At 32.8% G+C, this 21,637-nt stretch overlaps 1 protein-coding gene across 2 annotated transcripts; it reads right to left on the bottom strand.

Moving 5' to 3' along the window:
- Positions 1 to 7,315: 7,315 nt before the first annotated feature.
- Positions 7,316 to 20,275, bottom strand: LOC108911159 (TOM1-like protein 2). Of its 2 annotated transcripts, XM_018716013.1 has the most exons (9): positions 20,152 to 20,275; positions 17,570 to 17,817; positions 16,023 to 16,226; positions 15,693 to 15,911; positions 13,807 to 14,089; positions 13,634 to 13,757; positions 10,357 to 10,435; positions 10,214 to 10,264; positions 7,316 to 7,721 (listed from the first exon to the last, which is right to left on the bottom strand). In XM_018716013.1, the coding sequence occupies exons 1-9, from the start codon at positions 20,213 to 20,215 to the stop codon at positions 7,566 to 7,568; spliced, it is 1,428 nt and encodes a 475-aa protein (XP_018571529.1). In that variant the 5' UTR covers positions 20,216 to 20,275; the 3' UTR covers positions 7,316 to 7,565. The 2 variants fall into 2 exon arrangements, with proteins under 2 accessions (XP_018571529.1, XP_018571530.1); XM_018716014.1 differs by lacking the exon at positions 10,214 to 10,264.
- Positions 20,276 to 21,637: the final 1,362 nt, after the last annotated feature.

The following is a 21,637-nucleotide window of genomic DNA, read 5'->3' as shown; positions in this document are numbered from 1 at the left end:
TATATATATATATACATATGGTGCAACATCTTGCCATTATCTCAAAAAGTAAAAAACCTTTAAGGTTCTATCATAAAAGTGAATTCTACATGACCACTACGGAACTTAATAATTGTGAAATCATTTTGTTGACTTTTTTAATAACTTATCAATAAAACGAGTCTGTGACTTTAAAGAAAATCCATTTAATGCTGAGAGCAACGATAAATGTAAAATATGATATTGATATACATCCTTGCGGAACAAGTCGAGGGTTTTTATACATTCGAAAATGTGGAATTAAAAAATTTGATGCTCCGGAAGGCATATATTTAGCAACAAACGGTGATAATTTACAGAAAAATGTTATTATTAATTACATATTTTTAAACAATTTACTTTAGGTTGCCTTTGTCTTTGGTATTACACGAGCTTGTGGAAAAAATGAACTTTACAATCTCAAAATTTCATATGTAAAAGAGCTAAGTATATACAAAGACAAAGAGAGTTCACAATAAAACGAGAAATTTGCAATATTGTGAAAAATTATTCAGTTTTAAGCACTCAATGTTCCTTTTTTTTCTGTAGATTTCCTAGGAATCAGCAAACTAGACAATATCCAACAAGGGGTCCTCCTTTATTAATCAACCACCAATTATCTAATGCTTGTTGATGAAATTTAAATTATGTCAAGTCATTCCCCTGAAATGAATGTCGAGTCCAAAGGGTCGTAGTCCTTTGGAGGCAGAGGCAGAACTCACAACGGGGGCTGGAATTCCCATCCCATTAGATCTCTTATTTAAGAGAGGATCTCTTTATTTTTTTGCCAATGTGGGCTTCCAAAGGGATTATGAAATCTTGATGTGTATGTATTTATGTATAAGGAATATATGAAGGCAATAATTTATTTCTAATGTATATTTGTATCCAGTTAAAAGTATAAATTTTATATTTTAATGAACATAAATTTATAATGGGTACAGCATTTTTTATTTTACTGAAAATAAATAAATTAGAAACAATAAATATAACAGTTTTCTTGCATTTTTAATAGGTAAGATAATATGGTGTGGTGAACAAAGTTCCGTTTTACCTTTTTCCTACCTAGAATATTAAGTCTTATCTATAAACTCTTTTTGTCAACTTTATATCCTTGGCCAATAAACATGAAAATTATATTAGCCACAGAAGCTAGACTTGGTTAAAAATAAATGTAAAACCCGTTTTACTTTTACCAGTTTGTATTGTTCGGTACATGTAATATAAAAATTGTTGGATATTTCCTAGCTTAATTGCTAGAAATTTTATAGGTAAGTATTATTTTCATTGACCAAAAGTTAGTAGTTTTACGCTTTGTCCAATAAATTGATCAATTTAACGTAACATGCAAAATGGTAGCACAAATATCTTTTATAGTATTGGATGAAAAATTGTTAAATGTAAAACAGGTTTAACAAAACAAGATTTTGTTATTTATCTAGTAAAATCATCCACCAACCTTACCACCAAGCGTCTAAAAATATTGCACATAGTAAATAACAGGCGTGTGAACGTCAAGTGTGGAACATCAAATATAAAACATCCTGTTCATTTATGGGTAAAAAGTTCAGGCAGATTAATTTTATTCTGATTATTTTATTTTATATATGATTTATTCAAATATTAGTACTTTCTAATTAAAAAAATAATAACTACCAACTTCTAACTTACAACTTATCATATGGAAAGTTACATATAATATAATATATTATATTTGGTACATATCACATAGTAGAAGTGCTTATAAAAATTCTGAGGCTTTCTATATGACGATATGTTTTCTTTTTACAAAATTAGTATCATAAATTGATAATTATTTAGTAAAATCAGTTATAATTTCTATTTAAAATGATCACAGCCAATTTTGTAAATTATATATTCTAAAACTGCAGTAATTTTATCTAGACATACGCTATGTTCTGTGATTAAAAAAAAATACTTTCTCCAAGTATGTGTATATTAAAATGTTAAAAAGTAAAAACAAATTTAAAAGGAGAGGGCACGGTCTGGGAATTTTACTTTTTAACTGGACTGCAATAGAAGTAAATTTACCTTCCTAGCTGTAGATTTATAAAATCACACCACAGAGTATACTATATCCACTCAGTTTGCGGAAATTCCGAATGAAAACTGCCAAAGCAATTTACATATTTAATGTTTAGTGCTCCAAAATAGTCAAATAACTCAGATTATAGCGCATCCAGATCAAGTGCCGCAGGTAGATGGTTTATGTCTCATTAGATGTATCTACTTTCTTTAATTTATATTTTCTTTTGTGTTTGGATAATTGCATTTTAAATACTGTGCACTGTTATTTAGTTACTCTACCATAAAACAAATTTTCTTCCGAGTCTGGCTGAAAAGAAAATTTTTCATACCGTGCCGTCTCCTTTTAAGTCACAATAGTAGTAGTCTACAAAGTAATCGAAAGAAAAATATATCATCATAAAGAATGCCAAAATAAATATTTTATGTTACCGTTAAAGATGACAGCAAAGGAGTGTTTTTACATCTACTTTTTATATAATTAGGCATTTAGCCAATAAAGGAAAGAAAATGTTAGACAGATAATTTCTTGCATCAGAAGAATCAGCCAATAGGTAGTTTTTTATAAACTTATTTCTGTCTAACAAGATGAAATCCTATGAAAAAGATAAAAAATATTTTTTGTGCTTTTTTTAAGAAAGATACCACAAATTTAGAAGCTGATAGATCAAAAAATAAGAAAAGGATTTTTGAAAAAAAAAGAATTAACTGTCCTCAAGTCAACCAGCCTTAATATACAATTAATACTAACGTAACTTTTTAAGGAACTAGACTAAAGTAATTTGATTTAATTGGTTTACTTTCATCCAAAGAACCCATCCTTAAACTATGGCCCTTTCATTTCTGGACACTCTATACATGTCGAAGCGGAAGCTGCTTAATTTTGGAACGGTTGAATTGCATTTTCCTCAAAAAACAGTTCAATTTAGATGATTTACACGAAAGTACCTTTTTTATGTAAAATGAATTAAAATATGACGTACCTTGATAAAAACTTAACCTGTCATAAAAATCTCAAACGGTAAAGTCGTTGCTAGCAACCTCTAGCAGATGTTCAAAAACTAATAATGCTGAAGTATTTAGCATTTTCAAAAACTTACCTGTACCAAGTTTCAATACATTACATTGTTTTTTTGGAAGAGATACGGCTAAAGTTTGATTTAAAAAAAATCGTACATGACACCCTATACCTCAAAAACAAAGAATGTTCTTGGTCTGTAGGTAAAAAGTCGTCTTATTTTTTGATGTTCTATCAGCCTCTGAACTTATGGTACATTTCTGGAAAACACCCTGTATGTACCAGGCAAATAATATAATCCGGCGTTTTGCGAAATGTCTGCATTTTAAATAAATAAAGACTTGTAGTTATTCTTTTGAAAGAGAGTTTCAAGTCATTCTTAAGGTGGCCATATTCCCGGCCGAGAAATAGTGAAATTTCTGGCGTTTTTAGGTACTGAAATCTTTGAAAGTAAAACGTGTAGAACAAAAGTAAGCACAAAAATAAAATCCTTGATGTTTTGTTTATTCATTGTTACCATTTAAATTTACTCAAATAAAATAATAACTAAAAAAAAAGCGTTTGTAAAACATGCGTTTGCTGTTATTCTAACCCCACATTTTAAGAATTATTTTCACGTACTTATAAATAAAAGTAAACAATTTTATATGTAGGACTAAGCAAGTAAATGTTATAAGAATATTTACATGTGGAATTATATATAAAAAAGTTAGTATTTTCGTAGATTTCAGTACCTAAAACCTTGATGGTTTGATCGTTTTTTGCACCTGTTTATTCGTTTTACTGCGGCGTCTTTGAAAATACTCAGGTGGCATGACATAACATTCCTATTATTTCATAAGCTTTAGATTATTCAGTTATTAAATGTTTGAAATTATTTGTCTTTGCGAAAAACACTATTTATAGAATATGGGGCCCTTAAGGAAGTTTAGGCATTTTGAATAGATGGTAATTGTACCGTATGTAAGGGTTTAGTTGTGTCAAATTATAGCAGGTTGTATTTAAAACAGAGAGAAGAAATTCTACCAGATAATCTTGAGGCCAGAATACGATAATTGAACCAAATATACAAGTTACAGGGTGTTTCTGTGAAACAACAAAAATTCACTAATATATTAAAAATTCGGCGTAGATTAATGAAACTTGGGTTTGGGGTGTTTTTCCTTTTTGATACACTGCGTTGATAATATTAAAAAAATTCACTAGTGACGTTTCCAATTTATATTACCAAAAACGATTACCGGATTTTCAATTTTCTTGTGCTGTAACATAGAATTCCATAAAAACTATCTAAACGCTTTAAAAAAAATAAGACTTTCAAAACATAATTTTTGTACCAACTTAAAACTAACAATAAAGTAATTCAATTAATATTGAAGTGGTCATTCTGTATTTGAATACATAGAATACATGTAAAACTTATAAAATCTGTTGCAATATTTAACCTGTATATTAACTCTATACAATGCAACCAGTACGGAAGAAAAAGTTTCCTTGCAACTACAAAATATAAAGATCCCATTAAAGACACTGTAAATATTACTCGTTAATCCAATTACATATTTGTACGGTATAAATTTTATCAGAATTTAAAATTTCATTTATCGAGACTGAACAAAAGAGATCTTCAGAATAATATAATTGTTAGGTTTTTTTTCGTATCATTTTCACAAAACTTTAAATAAAGTAATTAATTCATCAATTTAATACTTTTGTTTAAGAGGTATATAAAGATTAATTTACTTACAAAAATTTAAAATTTTTGAAATCCACAATTTCTCAATTACATAATTTTTTCACCATTTATTTTATAACATTTTGTAAAAGTAGAAAAAATAACTTGAAAAATCGAAACTCAATGCACACAGATAGTGTATACGGAACATGTCAAGAGAACCTTTTAGAAAATACATCAAGGAATCCAAATTAAAATTTGTAAATTTCCATATTCTTGATATGTTCTCGATGAAAATATTGTCATAATTCCACTTTCTTCTAGTTATACCAGAAGCAACTCTCAACTGTCTACTTTTAAATGAATCACCCTATATTTTTGCAGATTCGGAACAAGCACAAAGTTCTATCTAGTAGTTTTGGAAATGTTTAACATTAAAATATTGACAGCTGCAAGGGTTTGCAAGAATCTCCTTAAAATTTTTGATATGGCACCTTGTGTAATTAAATAAATTAAAAAATACTGCACCAATGTTCCATTTTTTCAGTGAGGGCTCGTGACATTGAGAACAGGTGAAACATATTTATTGACTGACTAAAAAGACAAAAAAGTGCTGCAGGCGAAAATTTTCAAATTTTCAAGCAGTCTTTAAATGAATCTGGAAATTTTTAGTTCCATTTGCAATATTACCGAAAAACTGACGTTCGCGAGAAGGATTTTTGTTTAGATCTTATAAAAAATAGAAATATTAGTTCAGATTGTGGACTTCTGCAAACATTAACGCACACCGTATAATCATGTATGTTCCAAAGAAGTTTCGTGGTTACGACAGCCTCGCGTGACATTTCCAAAATTGTTAAATCCCTCCTTATTCCACACGCCCGACTTTACACTCACAATTAAACACGGCATACAGAAAAGTTTTTTTAAATAAACACTTCCACATAACCACTTATACTCCAAATACCATTCATTCCGAAACTTCCAAAGGTACACATTGTCTTTTGACTTCCCACTTTTTACGTATCGAGAGAATAAGGCGCGCACAATACAATACAACCAAACGGAAATTTTATGTGAAGCGGTGCGTCACTTGCGTCACCTAGCGAGCCGCCACTGTATTTTTCTACTAACATTTCATGTTTTTAAAACTGAAAACTTATTATTAGGCCTGGGAAAAAGTTCGTGACGTTTCTCTCACAAACCACTAATCGCAGCGACACCAATAAACGCTCGTTGGAAAGGTGCCACTTCGAGCTTACTTTGAGTATATAAACATTGAAATTGGTGCAGAGCTTGGAAAGTTGTTCGAGTTTGAAAATCAAGAAAAGTAATGAAAAATTGCGCTGTATTTTGGAATATTATTATGACAAAGGGAAGAATGCTGTAAAGGCTTGTGAAAAAATTTGAGCTATGTACGGTGAAGATACTTTATCAAAATTTGCTGCATGGAAATGGTTCGCTCGCTGTCGTTTTGGTAATTTTGATGTGAAAGATGAATTGATCACAAAACTGTTTTGAACCATTTACACAAAGATGGCTATAAAAAGAAGCTTGATGTATGGGTTCCTCATGATTTGAGCGCAAAAAACATGTTAGACTGAATTAAAATCTGCGATACGCTGCTGAAACACAATGAAATCGATTCATTTGTGAAACGTGTCATAACCAACTGGTAATGAAAAATGACAAAGCGTGGAGAAGGAGTGATGAGTCGTCATCCCTTCTGCATTCGCAAACGAAGATTAAAGTCAAAAAAGGCAATGCTGTGTGTGTGTGTGATGGGACTGAAAGGGAATCGTCCACCATGAGCTACTTCCAGTTAATCAGACGAATGATGCTCTACTCTACTGTGAACAACTGGAGAGATTACATGTGTGTTCTTCGCCTGACCACACGTTTATTTAATGTCTCGCCAAAAATTGTGAGAGCTTGGTTGGGAAATATTGATGCGTCCACCGTATAGTCCAGACATAGCACCCACTGACTTTCACTTGTTCCGATCTCTGCAGAACACTCTCAATGGAATTAAGATGGCTTCAAAAGAAGCCTGTGAATAACACTCGATTCAGTTTTTCAACGAGAGACCACCAAAATTCTTTACCGATGACATCATGGCTGTACCCGAAAAATGGTGAAACATTGCCGATAATAATGGATCATATTTGGTTTAAATAAATTCATTCTCACACTATAAAAAAAACAGTTGAATTTTACTAAAAAAACGCCATGAACTTTTTCGCAGACCCAATATTTGGAACTGAATTGCATTTTTGCTCGATGTTATGTACAATTAGATACTTTTTTTATTTAACATGAGTATTTTAAGGATTAAAATTAAAACCTTTTCACATATTTGAGATTATCATAAAATTAAGTAATAAATTGTTTTAATGTAAAATAGTTAACTAAAAAACCGTAATTTAACGAGGTTGAATGTAATTTTATTAAAGTTATTCATAGAAAGATTCTTTCAGCTGTTACAATTTGAACAAAGTACCAAATATTATACTTTATTTTTGAAATTGTGAAAATATATGGCCGTAGTGTTTCGTTCGAAATAAGAAAAACCATCTGGCAATAGCCGTATATTGAGAACCTTCATATAAAATTTTATGGATTTTAATTTGTATTCCTTCCTGTAATATTCATAAACAACGGTTCTCGTAATACATCCGTGTAAATATATTATATATTAAGTTATATATTATCAGATATAGCTATAAAATCAAGCATTTAAAAATATTCTAACAACTACTTACAAAATAGATTACTGTAGTTATTGTAAGCCGATAATCAATTAATTACTTATACTGAAAATAAATCTGCTTTTTTATTATCTTTTGATGTGTTTGTAACATTTGTGTTAGAAGTGGTTACATTTGGCAAATTATCCGCAGCTGCCGCCCGTTCAGCCAAGAACCTCTCAAAATCACTGCTTGAGATTGCTTCTTCTGCTCCAGGCTACGATAAAAAGGATTAGGCATATAACTATCAATATAGTAAAATATTGATAAGTATATAGAACAAAATAGAATTTAATTAAATATGAGCAGAAATAAGAAGAAAAGAAGGCAAGACACCAAAAGAAATATAACCAAATTATACTAGATTCACTTTAATCTTCTATTAAAGAAATTATCTTTTGACAACTACATATTTTACATATCAGAAAGTTGAACCATTGGTTTATAAGTTAAATTGAGGCTGACGCTTCCAGATCTGATCAATTATCCATCAATTATTATTTGTTACCTATAGAATTATACAGATCCCCTTCTCTTATATGGTCAATAGTAGAACTTTAAAAAAATTGAAAACTTTTTCAAAAATTTAAATCGAACAACTTTAGTAACGCGTAACTTACTAAGCAAGAAAAGAGCAGATGCAAGCTCAGAATGGTGCCTACGAGGAAGAAGAGGAACTGTTATACAGGGTGTCCCGAAATTAATGCAACAACATTTGGTCATTGTTTTTGGTAGCAAATTACTTGTCATAGAAAAATTAAATGAGCATAGCTTTTAGCATTTTGAAAATTTTAAAATCACCTCTCCTTAGGGGTTGAAAAAATGCCAAAAAAGAAGAATTTGAATATTTTCCTAGACCTGGATTATCTTTATATATTTTTTGGAATTATTTCTGATATTCTCTATTTTTGGGGATGATTCCACCCCCTGAGCGCGCTTAAGGGTGTATTTTCTAATTCAACATGCTTATTTCAGTCATGAGAATAAATCTTTCTTTATATTTATTGGTAATATTCAATTCTTCATTTTGGGTGTCTTTTCAACCCCTAAATAGGGGTGATTTTTGAAAATTTTCAAAAAACTAAAAGCTATGCTCATCTTAATTTTTTACGATGAGTAATTTGAGACCAAAAACATATTTTTATCTATTTTCTTTAGTTCTCGGCGAATTGTGAAAAAACGGGCGGTTTTTGTGGTAACTGTTTAGGGAACCCGTATTTTTTCTTTTTGCCAAGTGGCCCCCTCTTTCGGAGTTACAGCCCCTTGAAATATGCCCCTAAGAATAGTATTTTTTATATCTCAGAACCCTGTTGTAAGAGAATCACTAAATTTGGTACACAGGGGTTTTATGACATGTGGAATCTGATAGTGCTATGCTTTTTGGCTGGGAACCTCCTTCGGACACTTTTTCGTGGGTCTTTAGATCCAAAAATATTTGGTCGCAAATTTGAATTTCTTAAAAATTATTAGTTAGTTAGAAAGCCATTGAATTTAGAAACTTTTTTGTCCCTTGATATTTTTTTCATAAAACGTAATGTTTTTGAGGAAAATGGCAAATCACGATATGCATTCAATCACATTTTGACATTTTTCTCGAAAACATTGCGTTTTACGAAAATAATATCGAGTAACAAAAAAGTTTCTAAATTTAATGGCTTTCTAGCAGACTAATAATTTTTAAGAAATTTAAATATGCGACCAAATTTTTTTGTATCCAAAGGGGGCCCACAAAAAATTGTCTTAAGGGGGTTCCCCAGGAAAAAGGGTAGCACCATCAGATTCCATATGTCAAAAAATCCACCCCTGTGTACCAAATTTAGTGATTCTCATACAACAGGGTTCTGAGATATAAAAAAAAAGATTATTCTTAGGGGCGGATTTCAGGGGGCTGAAACTATGAAAATGGAAGCCACTTGGCAAAAATAAAAAATACGGGTCCCCTAAATTTGTCTTAAGAATCTGTGACTAAATTTTGTTGCATTAATTTCGGGACATCCTGTATGGTGCTGGAATCCCTAATTGATCGGAAAGCACTCTATTATAACTTTCTCAAATTTCTAGTTTTCGGAAACGTGTTTCGTTATGAAAATTGAAAGTGTGTTTCTTTCTGAAATTACAAAGAACATGAACCAACAATTGAGATGGTATAATTTTATGGGTGTTTTTTATTCCAAATAAGTGAAAAAAAATTGAGAAAACTTAAATTTTTACAATTTTTATCAGCAATGGGGTTCATATTCTTAGAAAACAAGTTAATAATGCAGGAAAACGACCATTTTACTTTTACATCAAAATTATACCGCCACATTTCCCGTGAACAACCAACTCGGACAACGACCTTCGGCAGACATAACTTCGGCATTTTCAAAACAAATGGCTTGAAAAAATTTGTCAATGTAGTTCAGAATATTGATAAAATAATGTCAAAATTCGAACAAATTCTAATAAATTTGTTCCACTCAAACAATGCTTAGATAAAATATGGCTGCTTACGGAGTTACAGGGGCAAAAATCATTTAAAATTTTTTAAATAAAACACCCTGTAACTCTGTAAGGAGCCATATTTCATCTAAGCGTTACGTGTCAATTCTAAATTTTTTTCAGCCCAGGATTATCAAGTTAGCGTATGTAGAATTATTAATGAATCACCCTGTATAACCTTCTTCGTGTATGTCAATTATAAAATAAATAATGCAGATTGCCACTTACCGTATTGCCAAGCCAATTGGCCATTTCATCAAATTCACGATCCTCAGGATTCTGTACAACACATAAAGCAACATTATAGAAAAGAAAATAAACATAAAAAGCTCAAAGAAAAAGTAGAATTGTTGATTAATGTTGATACTTACAGACTGCTTCCTTTGCGTAAAAGAGCTTAGACCTCCTGACACTTGATCAGGCTCTAAGTTATCTTTATAAGTACTACCACTGCAAGAAACAAATGTGTTACCTAATTATTTACATATACAGGGTAGGAAAGTACCGATGGTCTATCTGAAGTTACGTGAGAGCGATAAAGTAAGCCATAGAAATCCATGCGATAGAGAAGGATGGCTATAATGAAGGGGTCCATAGTCACTGCCCGTTTCGCCCTTCCACAAATAAGATCCACTTCTTATTTGTGGAAGGGCGAAATGGGCGTTGACTATTAGACGCCTTCATTATAGCCATCCTTGTCTATCACATGGATTTCTATGGCTTACTTTATCGCTCTCACGTAACTTCTGATAGACCATCGGTACTTTCCTACACTGTATACAGGGTGTCCTACTAAGGTCAGCGAAGTACGATATTAGGGAAAGTTTAGAAGGTAGAACTTCGGAAAAATAAAATTGAGTAATAAATCAACCAAGAGAAATCGCTGGAAATAGTTTTCAAGTTCGTAGCTCGGCCGCTAGGGGGCGCAATCTACATACCAAAACATAGAGTTGAATTTCTCTCAGAAATATTTCCCATTCAGGTATATTAAATAGTACAAATATGGCTAACCGAATTCATTGCGCATAACTCTTGTTATCGACATTTTGTTCTATCTCTCGACAAAAAGTGAGGGGGAAGCCCCTAATGTCTGATAAGAAAAATGCATTTTTCTAAGGATTGGCTCATCAAAAGCCCATAGTGTTGTACCTCGTTGGAGGTCTTTTCATGCTTTATCTTGTGGTGAATGCGTAATGTCATATACCTCAATATGGAAACCTATTATTCAATTCAATTCAATTCCTTTATTTCCATTGAATAATTTACAAATTGTATTGGAATTGTCAATAAAAGTGTAAAAGCTACATAAAATCCGTAAATACTAAACACACAAAATAACACTTTAACAAACAACAAATACACATATATTATACATCAAAGGATTAGTTAATATTATAAAATCCTTTGTATACTAAATGCTGCTTTAAGCACTTTTTAAACAGTCCAGTCGATGAGCAACTTTTTAGTTCAGAAGGTAACTTATTGTAAATTTTTAGACCCAAGTAATTGGGTGATCTGCTGGCAACATTTAACCTACAAAAAGGCACGTAAATTTATAGTGGATATTATCATGTTTTATAAATTTGTCCTGATTATTATGTATATACAAACACAGCTCATATATTAAGAGAGATGGCATTGTTAAAATTTGGTGTTTTATAAATAAATCCCTACAGCTAACAAAAGATGGCATATGAAACATTACTCTCAATATTTTTTTTTGTGCGACAAAAACATTACCTGACATTGAAGACTGCCCCCAAAAACAAATTCCATATCACAATCGGCATTCAACTTCAGCGTAATATAGATTTATTAGATGATTAATGTTTAAAACTGTGTAAATGGAGTTATTTCAAAAGAATGCCGTTTTATGGATTTTTTTTCAAAAATTTTAAGTGCAATGCTATAATTTTCTTTACATAAATGAATTCAGCACAAAAAAATTGATAAATATAGGATAAGTTTGGAATTTCTAACGTAAGTGTTGTTTATTTATTGGCGCTATTTATTCAAGTTTAGGTTTTACGGTTTCTTAAAAAAGTGAAATAGCAGGATAAAACTTCTTATAGGTTAGTTTGAAGACCATAAAAATAGCTACATTTTGATGGCAAAAAGGGTTCAATATCTTTTTTTGTTATCAAGTTATTCGTAAATTAGTGAGCAAAAAATAATGATAATGAATTGAGGAACATGGTTCTAAAAAAAGGTTGACGGCAGACTAGCGCCAAGGACCAGGTACTTCTACGAGTGATTCCACACCAAGAGGGACTCTCCAGCGAACACTCGCCCCGACAACACTTCTTTTATTGCGCACGTCCACCAGTCGTCCATAAAAAGATAAAAAGTCTGCACTAATTATCAGTTTAGAGACATCTGCGAAGACAAATTTCCATGTAAAACAGCGATGCAACTGGAGGCTTAATGTCATTGTTACTGTACGTAGCAATTGATTTACCGCGGAAAGTTCGTAGGTCGATTTCGATCGCGATGATTTCATCAGCGCATGCGGATATACACAAAGATCAAGACCCGTATCGACGAGAAACTGGACCTTGGAGTACGTATCCGTAACGTTCAAACGGCGTGGAATCGAGCATGTATTTTTATTGAAAACTAAATTTGTAAAAAAGTCGTGTTTGCTGGAGAGTCCCCCTTGGTGTGGAGTCACTCGCAGAAGTACCTGGTCCTTGGCGCCAATCTGCCGTCCACCTTTTTTTTTTGGAACCCTGTTGTGTCCCGGGTGGCGTCAGGATGGCGCTATTGACGTTGATCTTAAAAATTAGTCACTTGCAGCATGTGTAGGTACCCATACAAACTAACCTATAACAGTTTTATCCTACTATTTTACGTTTTCAAGAAAACGTGAAACAACCTAAACTTGGATAAATAGCGCTAATAAATAAACAACACTTTCGTTAAAAATTTCAAATTTATACTATATTCATCAATTTTTTTGTGCTGCATTCATTTATGTAAAGAAAACTATAGCGTTGCATTTAAAATCGTTGAGAAAAGTCCATAAAATGGCATTCTTTTGAAATAACGCCATTCTTTTGAAATAACGCCATCTAAAGGTTTCCATATCGAGGCAAATGACATTACGCATTCACCACGAAATAAAGCATGAAAAGACCTTTCCAACGAGGGATAACGACTTTTGATGAGCCAATCCTTAAAAAAATGCATTTTTCTGATCAGACATTAGGGGCTTCCCCAACCCTTTTTGTCAAGAGATAGAACAAAATGTCAATAACAAAAGTTATGTGCAATGAATCCAGCTATCCATATTTGTACTATTTAAAGTACCTGAATATGAAACATTTCTGAAAAACATTTAACTCTATGTTTTCGTATGTAGAATGCGCCCCCTAGCGGCAGAGCTATGAACTTCAAAACTATTTCCAGTGATTTCTCTTGGTCGATTTATTAATCAAAATTTTTTTCTCGAAACTCTCGATATTAGAGAAAGTATAGGCCTTATACTTTCTCTAATATCGTACCTCACCGTCCTTAGTGGGACACCTTGTATATTATCTACATTGTATACAGCGTGACCGCTAAAAAATGGGACCAAATTTCAGCACTACATTCTATGATGAAAATCATTTGGAAAGTTCATACAAATATTTGCGGATAGATACTTACCTTTGTTTCGAGTTTTCATATGTTACATTTCTTGACTGGGCAAACATGTCGAATTCGTCATAATTTGTTTTATCCGTGCTTTCAGGTTTATTCGTGCTATGCGACGAATTCGGTTCGGACACACCTACAAAAACCTACATTTTTAACTGCACCCGAGTACTTTGCCAACTTACTAATTTTGTTTAACTGTTCCGGAATATCGTCTCCAAAATCTATAAGGCTATCGCTTGGTTCTAATGGAGGCTTCGAGGTTGGAGGAATAGCTTTCGCGATGACCGCAGATGCAGACTGTTTCATACCCGCTTCCCTATTCTTTTCCCATCTGCTGTACCGAAGAAACAAATTGTTTAAGTCGTCGTTTATTCTAAGCAATTCTTCGAATAAACCATCGTTAGGTAATTTATTTATTAATTCTACCAGTCTTTCCTGCATACTATGACAAACCGCATGGAGTTCCTGAAATAGATAATATTGTTCGTAGAATTTTAATTCCAGATTAAAAAAATCAACAATAATCTAAAATAATTAAATTAAAAAGTTCCCCTCTATTTTTTCTCAAAAATTTCATCATAATTTAGTTGATCATTAGAAGACAAAACAAAAATTGGAGCAAAAAATTCTAATTGACAAATAAATATTAGGGTGAACTTAAAACTAGTAGCACTTATCACCGTATTAACGTAATCGCAATTACCAAAACGAAAATAAAGTAGTTGGATACCAACGATTGGTATTGTAATAAAAGCTAGAATGCGTGATAATTTGTTTGTCAGTTTTTGGAACAGTTTGGGACCTATTCAGATGGTAAAAAACATCAGCCACTTCTAGGCAACAAATGCTGACAAATCAGGTGTCTCAAGTAGATTTTAGTGTCACCAGATAAAGTCGTTAAAGGATACCATCTCATTGTTCGTGTCTTGTAATCAAAAGCTAAAAATTTACAAAACTTAGCCGTCGCTGCAACTTAGAAGAAGGACATCATAAAAATTAGAACCCATTTTGAATAACTATACTCGCAAACATTTTTGGAGATCTGGAAGGTCCACACATCTTTTTGGAATAAGAAGAAGGGAAAAATCGATATTTGTTCCTCACGGGCTTCTCAGGTATCTACCCGCGAAAATAGGAAGAAATGGAAGTAGGGATTCCAAAACACGGCTGTATTATGTCACAATGTTTTAAGGAAATTAACGCCGAAATTGAGAGAGAATTTTTTCTAAGAAAAACAAGAGATTTAGGTCAACAAAGACTTCCATCATTCAGGGTTAAAAATAGGGTTATGTCGACAGAATAACAAGTACTTAAGGCATAAGGAAGGGGGACGCCTTCTTTACCCTTAAGTGTCTAAATTTTCAAATAAGGTCATAACAAAACTTCTGAACGCAGAATGGGCGGAGTCGTAATGCAGTGTAATCCCTGGAAAAGGTAGATCTCCTTGGGTTTCCAGACAGTCCGATTTATTTAATTTTGGAATATCAAAGTTAATTTATTAAGGGGTTATATCTTGATTCCACGTTACATGCAAAAAATAGTCATCGACATTGTTTATTTGAACCCGTTGTGTTATAGTCGTTTTATTTGTTCAATTTTATACATTGTATAAATTGTATAATCTTCCTTAAGAAGTTCCGGTATTTTCCCGTTCTCTTATTAAGTGACCCGTTGAGTGAGAGTGCAATACCCTGTATGACCAACCCATGGATTAAACGCTACGTTAGCAAAAGAACAGTAAGTGCCTGGATTTCATTCTCTGACTTGATCCACAAATTAAAAATAATCTATTCCACAAATTGATATTGTTAAGGCATTGTTTGTAATGATGGATAAAGAAACAACCCCATAAACTTACACCACCTTGTACATCTACATAATATTTAGAAAATAAAGTCTTGTTAAATAAGTTTAATAAGTTCGTTTTCATAAACTTTCCGATTAACATTATTAACCATAAGATTTATATATTTACCGAGCTAGATAAAAAATTAATCTCCTTATATTGACAATAAAATTTATAGGTACGATAAAATTCTATCTTAAAATAGCCTTATCATTCATTTACCTGTAATAATTCCAGTTCATCAGGTTGCTCTTCTCCCGGCTTTAACTCGCATAACATCTCACCCAAAACACTCATATTACTCTGAACAACATCTAATTCACTCTGCAATTTTGCTCTTTGTTCGGGAGTTAAATATCCCGTCGGGCCGGGAACGTCGCCTTCCGGGGTTGTAGGTTGAGGCGCATGAGGTTCAGTTACCACTCTAGCGGAAGTAACACTCTGCAAGTACAACATTAAGAAACAAACAGAAAACGTCTAAATAAGCTTATTTCATTGCAAAATGAAAGTTGTGGTCTTTATTGAAAGCTCCTCCTATTTTAAATTTCTTACTTTTTTTGGAGTATGAATAGGAGCTAAAGAATCCAAATCAGTAGGAGGAAATTCTATTCCTTTGGCGAGCAGGTCTTGATAAACAGTTGTTACACCAGACATCTCAGGTTGATTTTGGAATGCACTAGCCCAGGATTGTATTAAACTTAAAACTTTTTCTTGAACGGCAGTTGGTGGATCATTTTTTGGTCCTATTAATTTTACCTACAAAAAATTTAGATGTTTCGATTCAGTCATTATGAAGTATTTTATACTTATGTCCCACAGTATTATTAGAAAGTAAAATTTTAACCCAATAAATCAATAAAGTTTGTCTGGTTGTAGGTTACACTTTCTATTTAACTCAATTTATCCAAAAAAATTGGGGATATTAGAAATAGTTCAAATTTATTGGTCAATTTTGGGAATTTTTACATACATGTTCATTATTGCAATTACGTTAGTCCGGCATAAGTCTATCATGAATGCTGGTTTACTCTTATCATGATTGATATACAGTGAATTGTAATAATTTATCACCTGATTTCTTAAAAAAATTATTCAAACAAAAATTACATGTTAAACATATTTTAAGGGCAAATAGTTATTATAAAAATTAAAAACTAAAGTTATGGTCTTAAGTCAGTTGAACATGTATAAAAACGCCCAGCAATAAAATTTAATGAGTTTCATAGGTGTCCCTAAAAAAGTTTTCTGCTAAAGGTATAAAATAATATTAATTTGTATATAATGTGTAGAAAATTTCTATTATATGTTCATTTGGCCAACAAGAGATTTTAATTATTTATGTCCTCAAACAATTTTATTACATTGACAGTAAATTTTGGTTATGACATACCTATCAAAAAACATATACATTTTCCTTAAAATATATTACTCGCCAAGAACGATTGGGAAGGTATGAACATATCCTTGCCAGGAAAGGTTGACAGTTTAGGTTAGAAGTTATTAAATAAAAATTATCAACATTAAAATAATTCCACATTGCTGCACTACACTGCTAAGCAATTTGTCAACAACTGAAATTTATGGCGCAGTCACCCTGTGTGGCTGTGTTTGTGCGGCGTTTGCCTTCAACTGGTCGTATACATTTCTACCACCTCCACGTTTAGTTCGACCAGACCTGTATACGAGTATGGCTAAATAAATATGGGAAAAAATATTTGAAATATTTATATATTTCATATTGCTGCATAGCGACCAAACCTGGTACATACTGTCTAGCTCTTTGGTCTTCAATTGAGATCGGAAAGACTATACTAATGATGCCAACTTAATTTGACATAGTTCATTCTGTTTGTGTTTTGCCAAAGGTTTGTTTATTTCTTTTGTGGACAGTAAAATACATTATTAAACAGAAGTAATGAGTAGAGCTCAACATTTTGACATGTAAATGGTGGTTTATTTTAACATTTTTAACATGGTAATTTAAATTTCTTAATGACAATACTGATTTGGCAAGCAAATGTCAGGCTCTAGTAATCAGATCAGAAAACCTATTCAAACGCATTATTTTTATTGTCTGCACAATTAGTAATTTTTCTTACCAACTCCTGAATAAATTCTTTGTTGCAAACTAGGACATGAAACTTTTTTCCACAATTTTTTACGCACGTCTCAAGTATAGTTAATGTGTACATAACTACAGTATAATTTTTTCCTGCATTTTGCGAAAGTCGTTTGCGAATGGCCTTAATGGCATCCCGTGGTCCTTCCTCTGTCTCGTTTACTAGGTCACATATTTCCATATTAAGTGCCCAGTTTTCAGATGCCAAAGTTCCATCTGTAGCTTGTTCTATAACAAACCACAAGTTAGTATCCTATGATGCCCGTATTTAAATAAAAAAGGATGTTAGCCATATATCTAAGAAATAGTCCATTGTTTAAGTGCCTCTTTTTCAAGATACAGATATTAAATAAAAACTATAATTCAAAAAAAGATCTTTATTAATAATTGTTTTTTTCAGTAGAAATTTCGCATAGACTTTTATCCTATGATGGTACATGTTTTGTATAATTTTAACAAACGATAATTAAAGCAAAACAAAGTATATGTCAAAGATTCAAATGTACTATTTTTTGAGACCAAGATTGTTTCCTTTGCTTTATTAATTACTTTATTAATAACTTATTTTGATTCAAGAAATTTTTACGCTTACATTGTCCATCTATTTTAAAGACACCCTGTATAAATAAGGTATGCTTCATATATTTTATCTTCCTGGATTCATAAAATAATCAATTAATTAGTCAAACAATAAAAAAAACGATTATTTAAAAAAGGTAAATAATTACAGCAGCAGCAGCAGTTAGTTTCTGTTACACAGCAGATTACTATCACAGTCAATTATTTCTATACAAATTTAAAATATATACCTAAAATCTATAATTTCTGTTTAAAAAAGTTTGCCTTCTAATTATGTAGCAACAACACCTTGTTAGATAAATGTGACAGACCATCAAACGCATCCAGTAAGATACTAGTATTATTTAGATAACATTCCACCAAATTATTAAATACGAAAACCACAAGATTTGTAGTATACACGGTATCCCAGAAAACAGTCCTCTAACTGCAGTCAGATTCCTGAGGTAAAAACAACTAAATTTAACTCACCTTCTTTCAAAATGCTTAGTTTAAATGTTACAGGGTGTTATTTGTTGTCATTTGTGCCCGAGATCTGACAAGAATATAATTTAAATACAATCATCTTTAAAAGTTTGATTCTCTATATCAGGTGGGGAGTGTGGGGATGTTTGACTTCGTTCTAGGGATCTTTTAACCAAAACAACTACATCTGTGAATTTTGTGTTAATATAGCATAAATCACTTCTTAATTTTTCAGAAAATTGCGGAAAATTTTAAAAATTATGTTTCCACAAACTTTTTTTATTTATTCAGAAGCAGAAACTGGAAGGACCTCAAAAAATATTTAATTGATATATTTGGGTCGTATTGCTGTAACTAATACAGTTTACTATGTAAAATACCAATATAAATGCTGACCAAGGAAAACAATATGTACAGTTCAACTTATTTTATCTGACCACTGAAGGTCAGGTGTCCAGTGGAAAAATATAGGAGCGGCCCACTCATTTGGTTATCAGAACTCGTAGAGTAAACTTTATACATTCTCGAAAAATATTTTACAATACTATTAATAAATTAAATCAGAATAAATAAAATTATAATAATTAAAAATATATCATTATGTAAATAATTGAGTTTTAATGCATTTAAAGGCAGTAGGTAATATCAAAAGTATTACTCATTCTTGCTTCCTTTTTTTAATTGTACTTTAATCGAGACTTTAATTCCTGAAATAGGTTGAACTGTCCCTACATAATACCATCTAAAATTTTCTTACAAATTAATTTCGTGTAAGTATTACTTTACTTATTAATAGGTCTAAGGACATATTTGGATCCTAACTCCATTTACGATCGGAAAAGGTACTTTTGTAGGAAAAAAAAACAATATTATATGAAAATCATATAAGAGAATATAGATTTTAATGATGTTAAAATTCTTATTTTGTAATATAACACGAATTTTACTACACTACAAATGTAATTCACTCTAATCTTACAAGTTCATATTATTTTCAATATATGATAGCTACTTATTACTTATTAAATAAAACCATAAAATGTTTTATTACACTGTACTACCTGATTTCTGTTTGTAATTTTAGATATTCTCCCAGGTAAATACACAAATATTTGTGCTGTATTATGACATAGCAAAATATTGAATTTAATAGATATACAATGTTGCACAATGTTTAGATAATACCTATATGTACCTACTTCTTGGATTTGATTTTACTTTTCACTACTTAGGATAATTTTCATATAGGTACTTATAGTAGGTAGGGTAGGCAATTATATATGAATAATTAGTTATTTAATTGGTATTTAACAAACAATTTGTAAGAGATTGAACATTGACAAAGTAAATACTGTTACAAGATTCTATCCATAAAAGTGATTAATGTTAATAGTTAATTATAAACATGAATAGCTTAACTGGTTGTCAATAAAAACAAACCTTAATCTATTTAATATGACTACATTTTTCGGCATTAAAGTATTATTGACTATAAATAAACATTTTCTTTATACGTACCAATTTTACTCCCTACAGCCGTGGAAAATGGATTTCCAATTAATGCGTTGGACAGAAAAGACATTTTGGTTTTATTTCAAAATATTTGCTGTGCACTGTGCAATTAGTTTGACACCCATCAATGTCAACGTTGTCAAATGTCAAAATAAGAAAATGCACAAAACAATAGGCGATTTTTAATGTTACAGCGGGTTAAACCGACCTTTTAAACCACCTACGTTTCAACCGTACTTATTCGCCGCCATTATTCTATGGCTAGAAATTGGCCTCAATGATTTGGGATCGAGGGGGATTATCCCTCTTTATCCTGCCTCATCTCGTGTAGGCCTGGACAGCCTTCGTAGGTGGGCCCCATCCGTCGTCTACCCCGACCGCAAATGCGGCCGGTGTAGGCGCTTTGTGGGACCTCCTTTTGTCCTGGCTGGGCCCCGCCGGCTAGGGCCCTTTCTTCTGGCGCTCTTCTTGCTTCGCCGGCTCGTCTGTGTAAACCCCGGGGGTAGTGTCATGTTTATGTGTGGTATGGTTGGGTAGGGTAGTGCGGCTATGCAGCCTGGGATGCGCTTTGCTAAGGTGGCCCTTAGGCTAGCGCGGGAGGGGAGGGTTAAGGAGGGTATGGGGGGTGTGTGTGTGTGTGTGTGTGTGTGTCGTTGTCTTCGTTTCTTGATCCTGGCTGTCTCTGAAACAGAAAAGGTTAGCGGGCAGGGGGGGGGTCATTGGGGTGGTCACCCAGGGTCAAAAAGTTGGTGTCTAGGTCTTTTGTGTTTGTCGGTCACGTCGGGTACGTAGTCAACGGCTTGCCTGAGGAGGGGATTGTCATGTCTAGCGGCTACGTCAAATCGTTTCTCCGCGTTTTGTCTTATTGTCTGTGTAGCGTTTGTGTATTGTAAGTCTCGTAATATGTCAGTGTTTCTTACGTACCAGGGCGCGTCGGTGGCCGTGCGGAGGGCTATGTTTTCCACAGCCTGTAATGACTTTAAGTGGCTTTTTGCCGCGTGACCCCACGCCGTGGAGGCGTAGGTTAGCTGCGGTTGAAGTACCACCTTGATAAGCGTTCGCTTATTCCTTAAACTGAGGGTGTTTCCACCTTTGAGTAAGGGATAGAGCCTAGCCCTGGTGGTCTTCGCTCGCGCCACCGTCTCCACGATGTGCGGTTTCCACGTGAGACGCTGGTCCATCGTCACGCCCAGGTATCGTGTTTGTCGATTCCAGGAGATGGGTTCCTGGGATAGTGTCAGTCTGTCAAGGTTTTGTGGGATTTTTCGTTTGGTAAAAAGGATAGCCGAACTTTTGTTGGGATTAATTTTGACTTTCCACCTGTTGCACCAGGTTTCAAGTTGGTCTAAGGAGCTTTGGAGGAGGTAGACGGAATATCTAGGATCTACGGATTGGGATGTGATTGTCAGGTCGTCGGCGTATAAGTATATGTTGGTGTTGGGGGGATGTGGGATGTCGGAGTTGTAAATGGTGTATAGGTGTGGGGACAGGA

This window comes from Anoplophora glabripennis, unplaced genomic scaffold (genome assembly GCF_000390285.2).
Source record: "Anoplophora glabripennis isolate ALB-LARVAE unplaced genomic scaffold, Agla_2.0 scaffold239, whole genome shotgun sequence".
NCBI classification, from domain to species: domain Eukaryota; kingdom Metazoa; phylum Arthropoda; class Insecta; order Coleoptera; family Cerambycidae; genus Anoplophora; species Anoplophora glabripennis.
The sequence above is the reverse complement of the archived record's forward strand: the minus strand, read 5'-3'. Positions and strand labels throughout refer to the sequence as shown.

Coding starts and splice junctions, on each gene's coding strand:
- LOC108911159 (XM_018716013.1), bottom strand. CDS start 20,215: ATGTCTTTTCTGTCCAACGCATTAATTGGAAATCCATTTTCCACGGCT. Junction 17,818..20,151: donor GGCTGTAGGGAGTAAAATTG/GTACGTATAAAG, acceptor GGTTTGTTATAG/AACAAGCTACAGATGGAACT. Junction 15,912..16,022: donor CTATTCATACTCCAAAAAAA/GTAAGAAATTTA, acceptor TTGTACTTGCAG/AGTGTTACTTCCGCTAGAGT.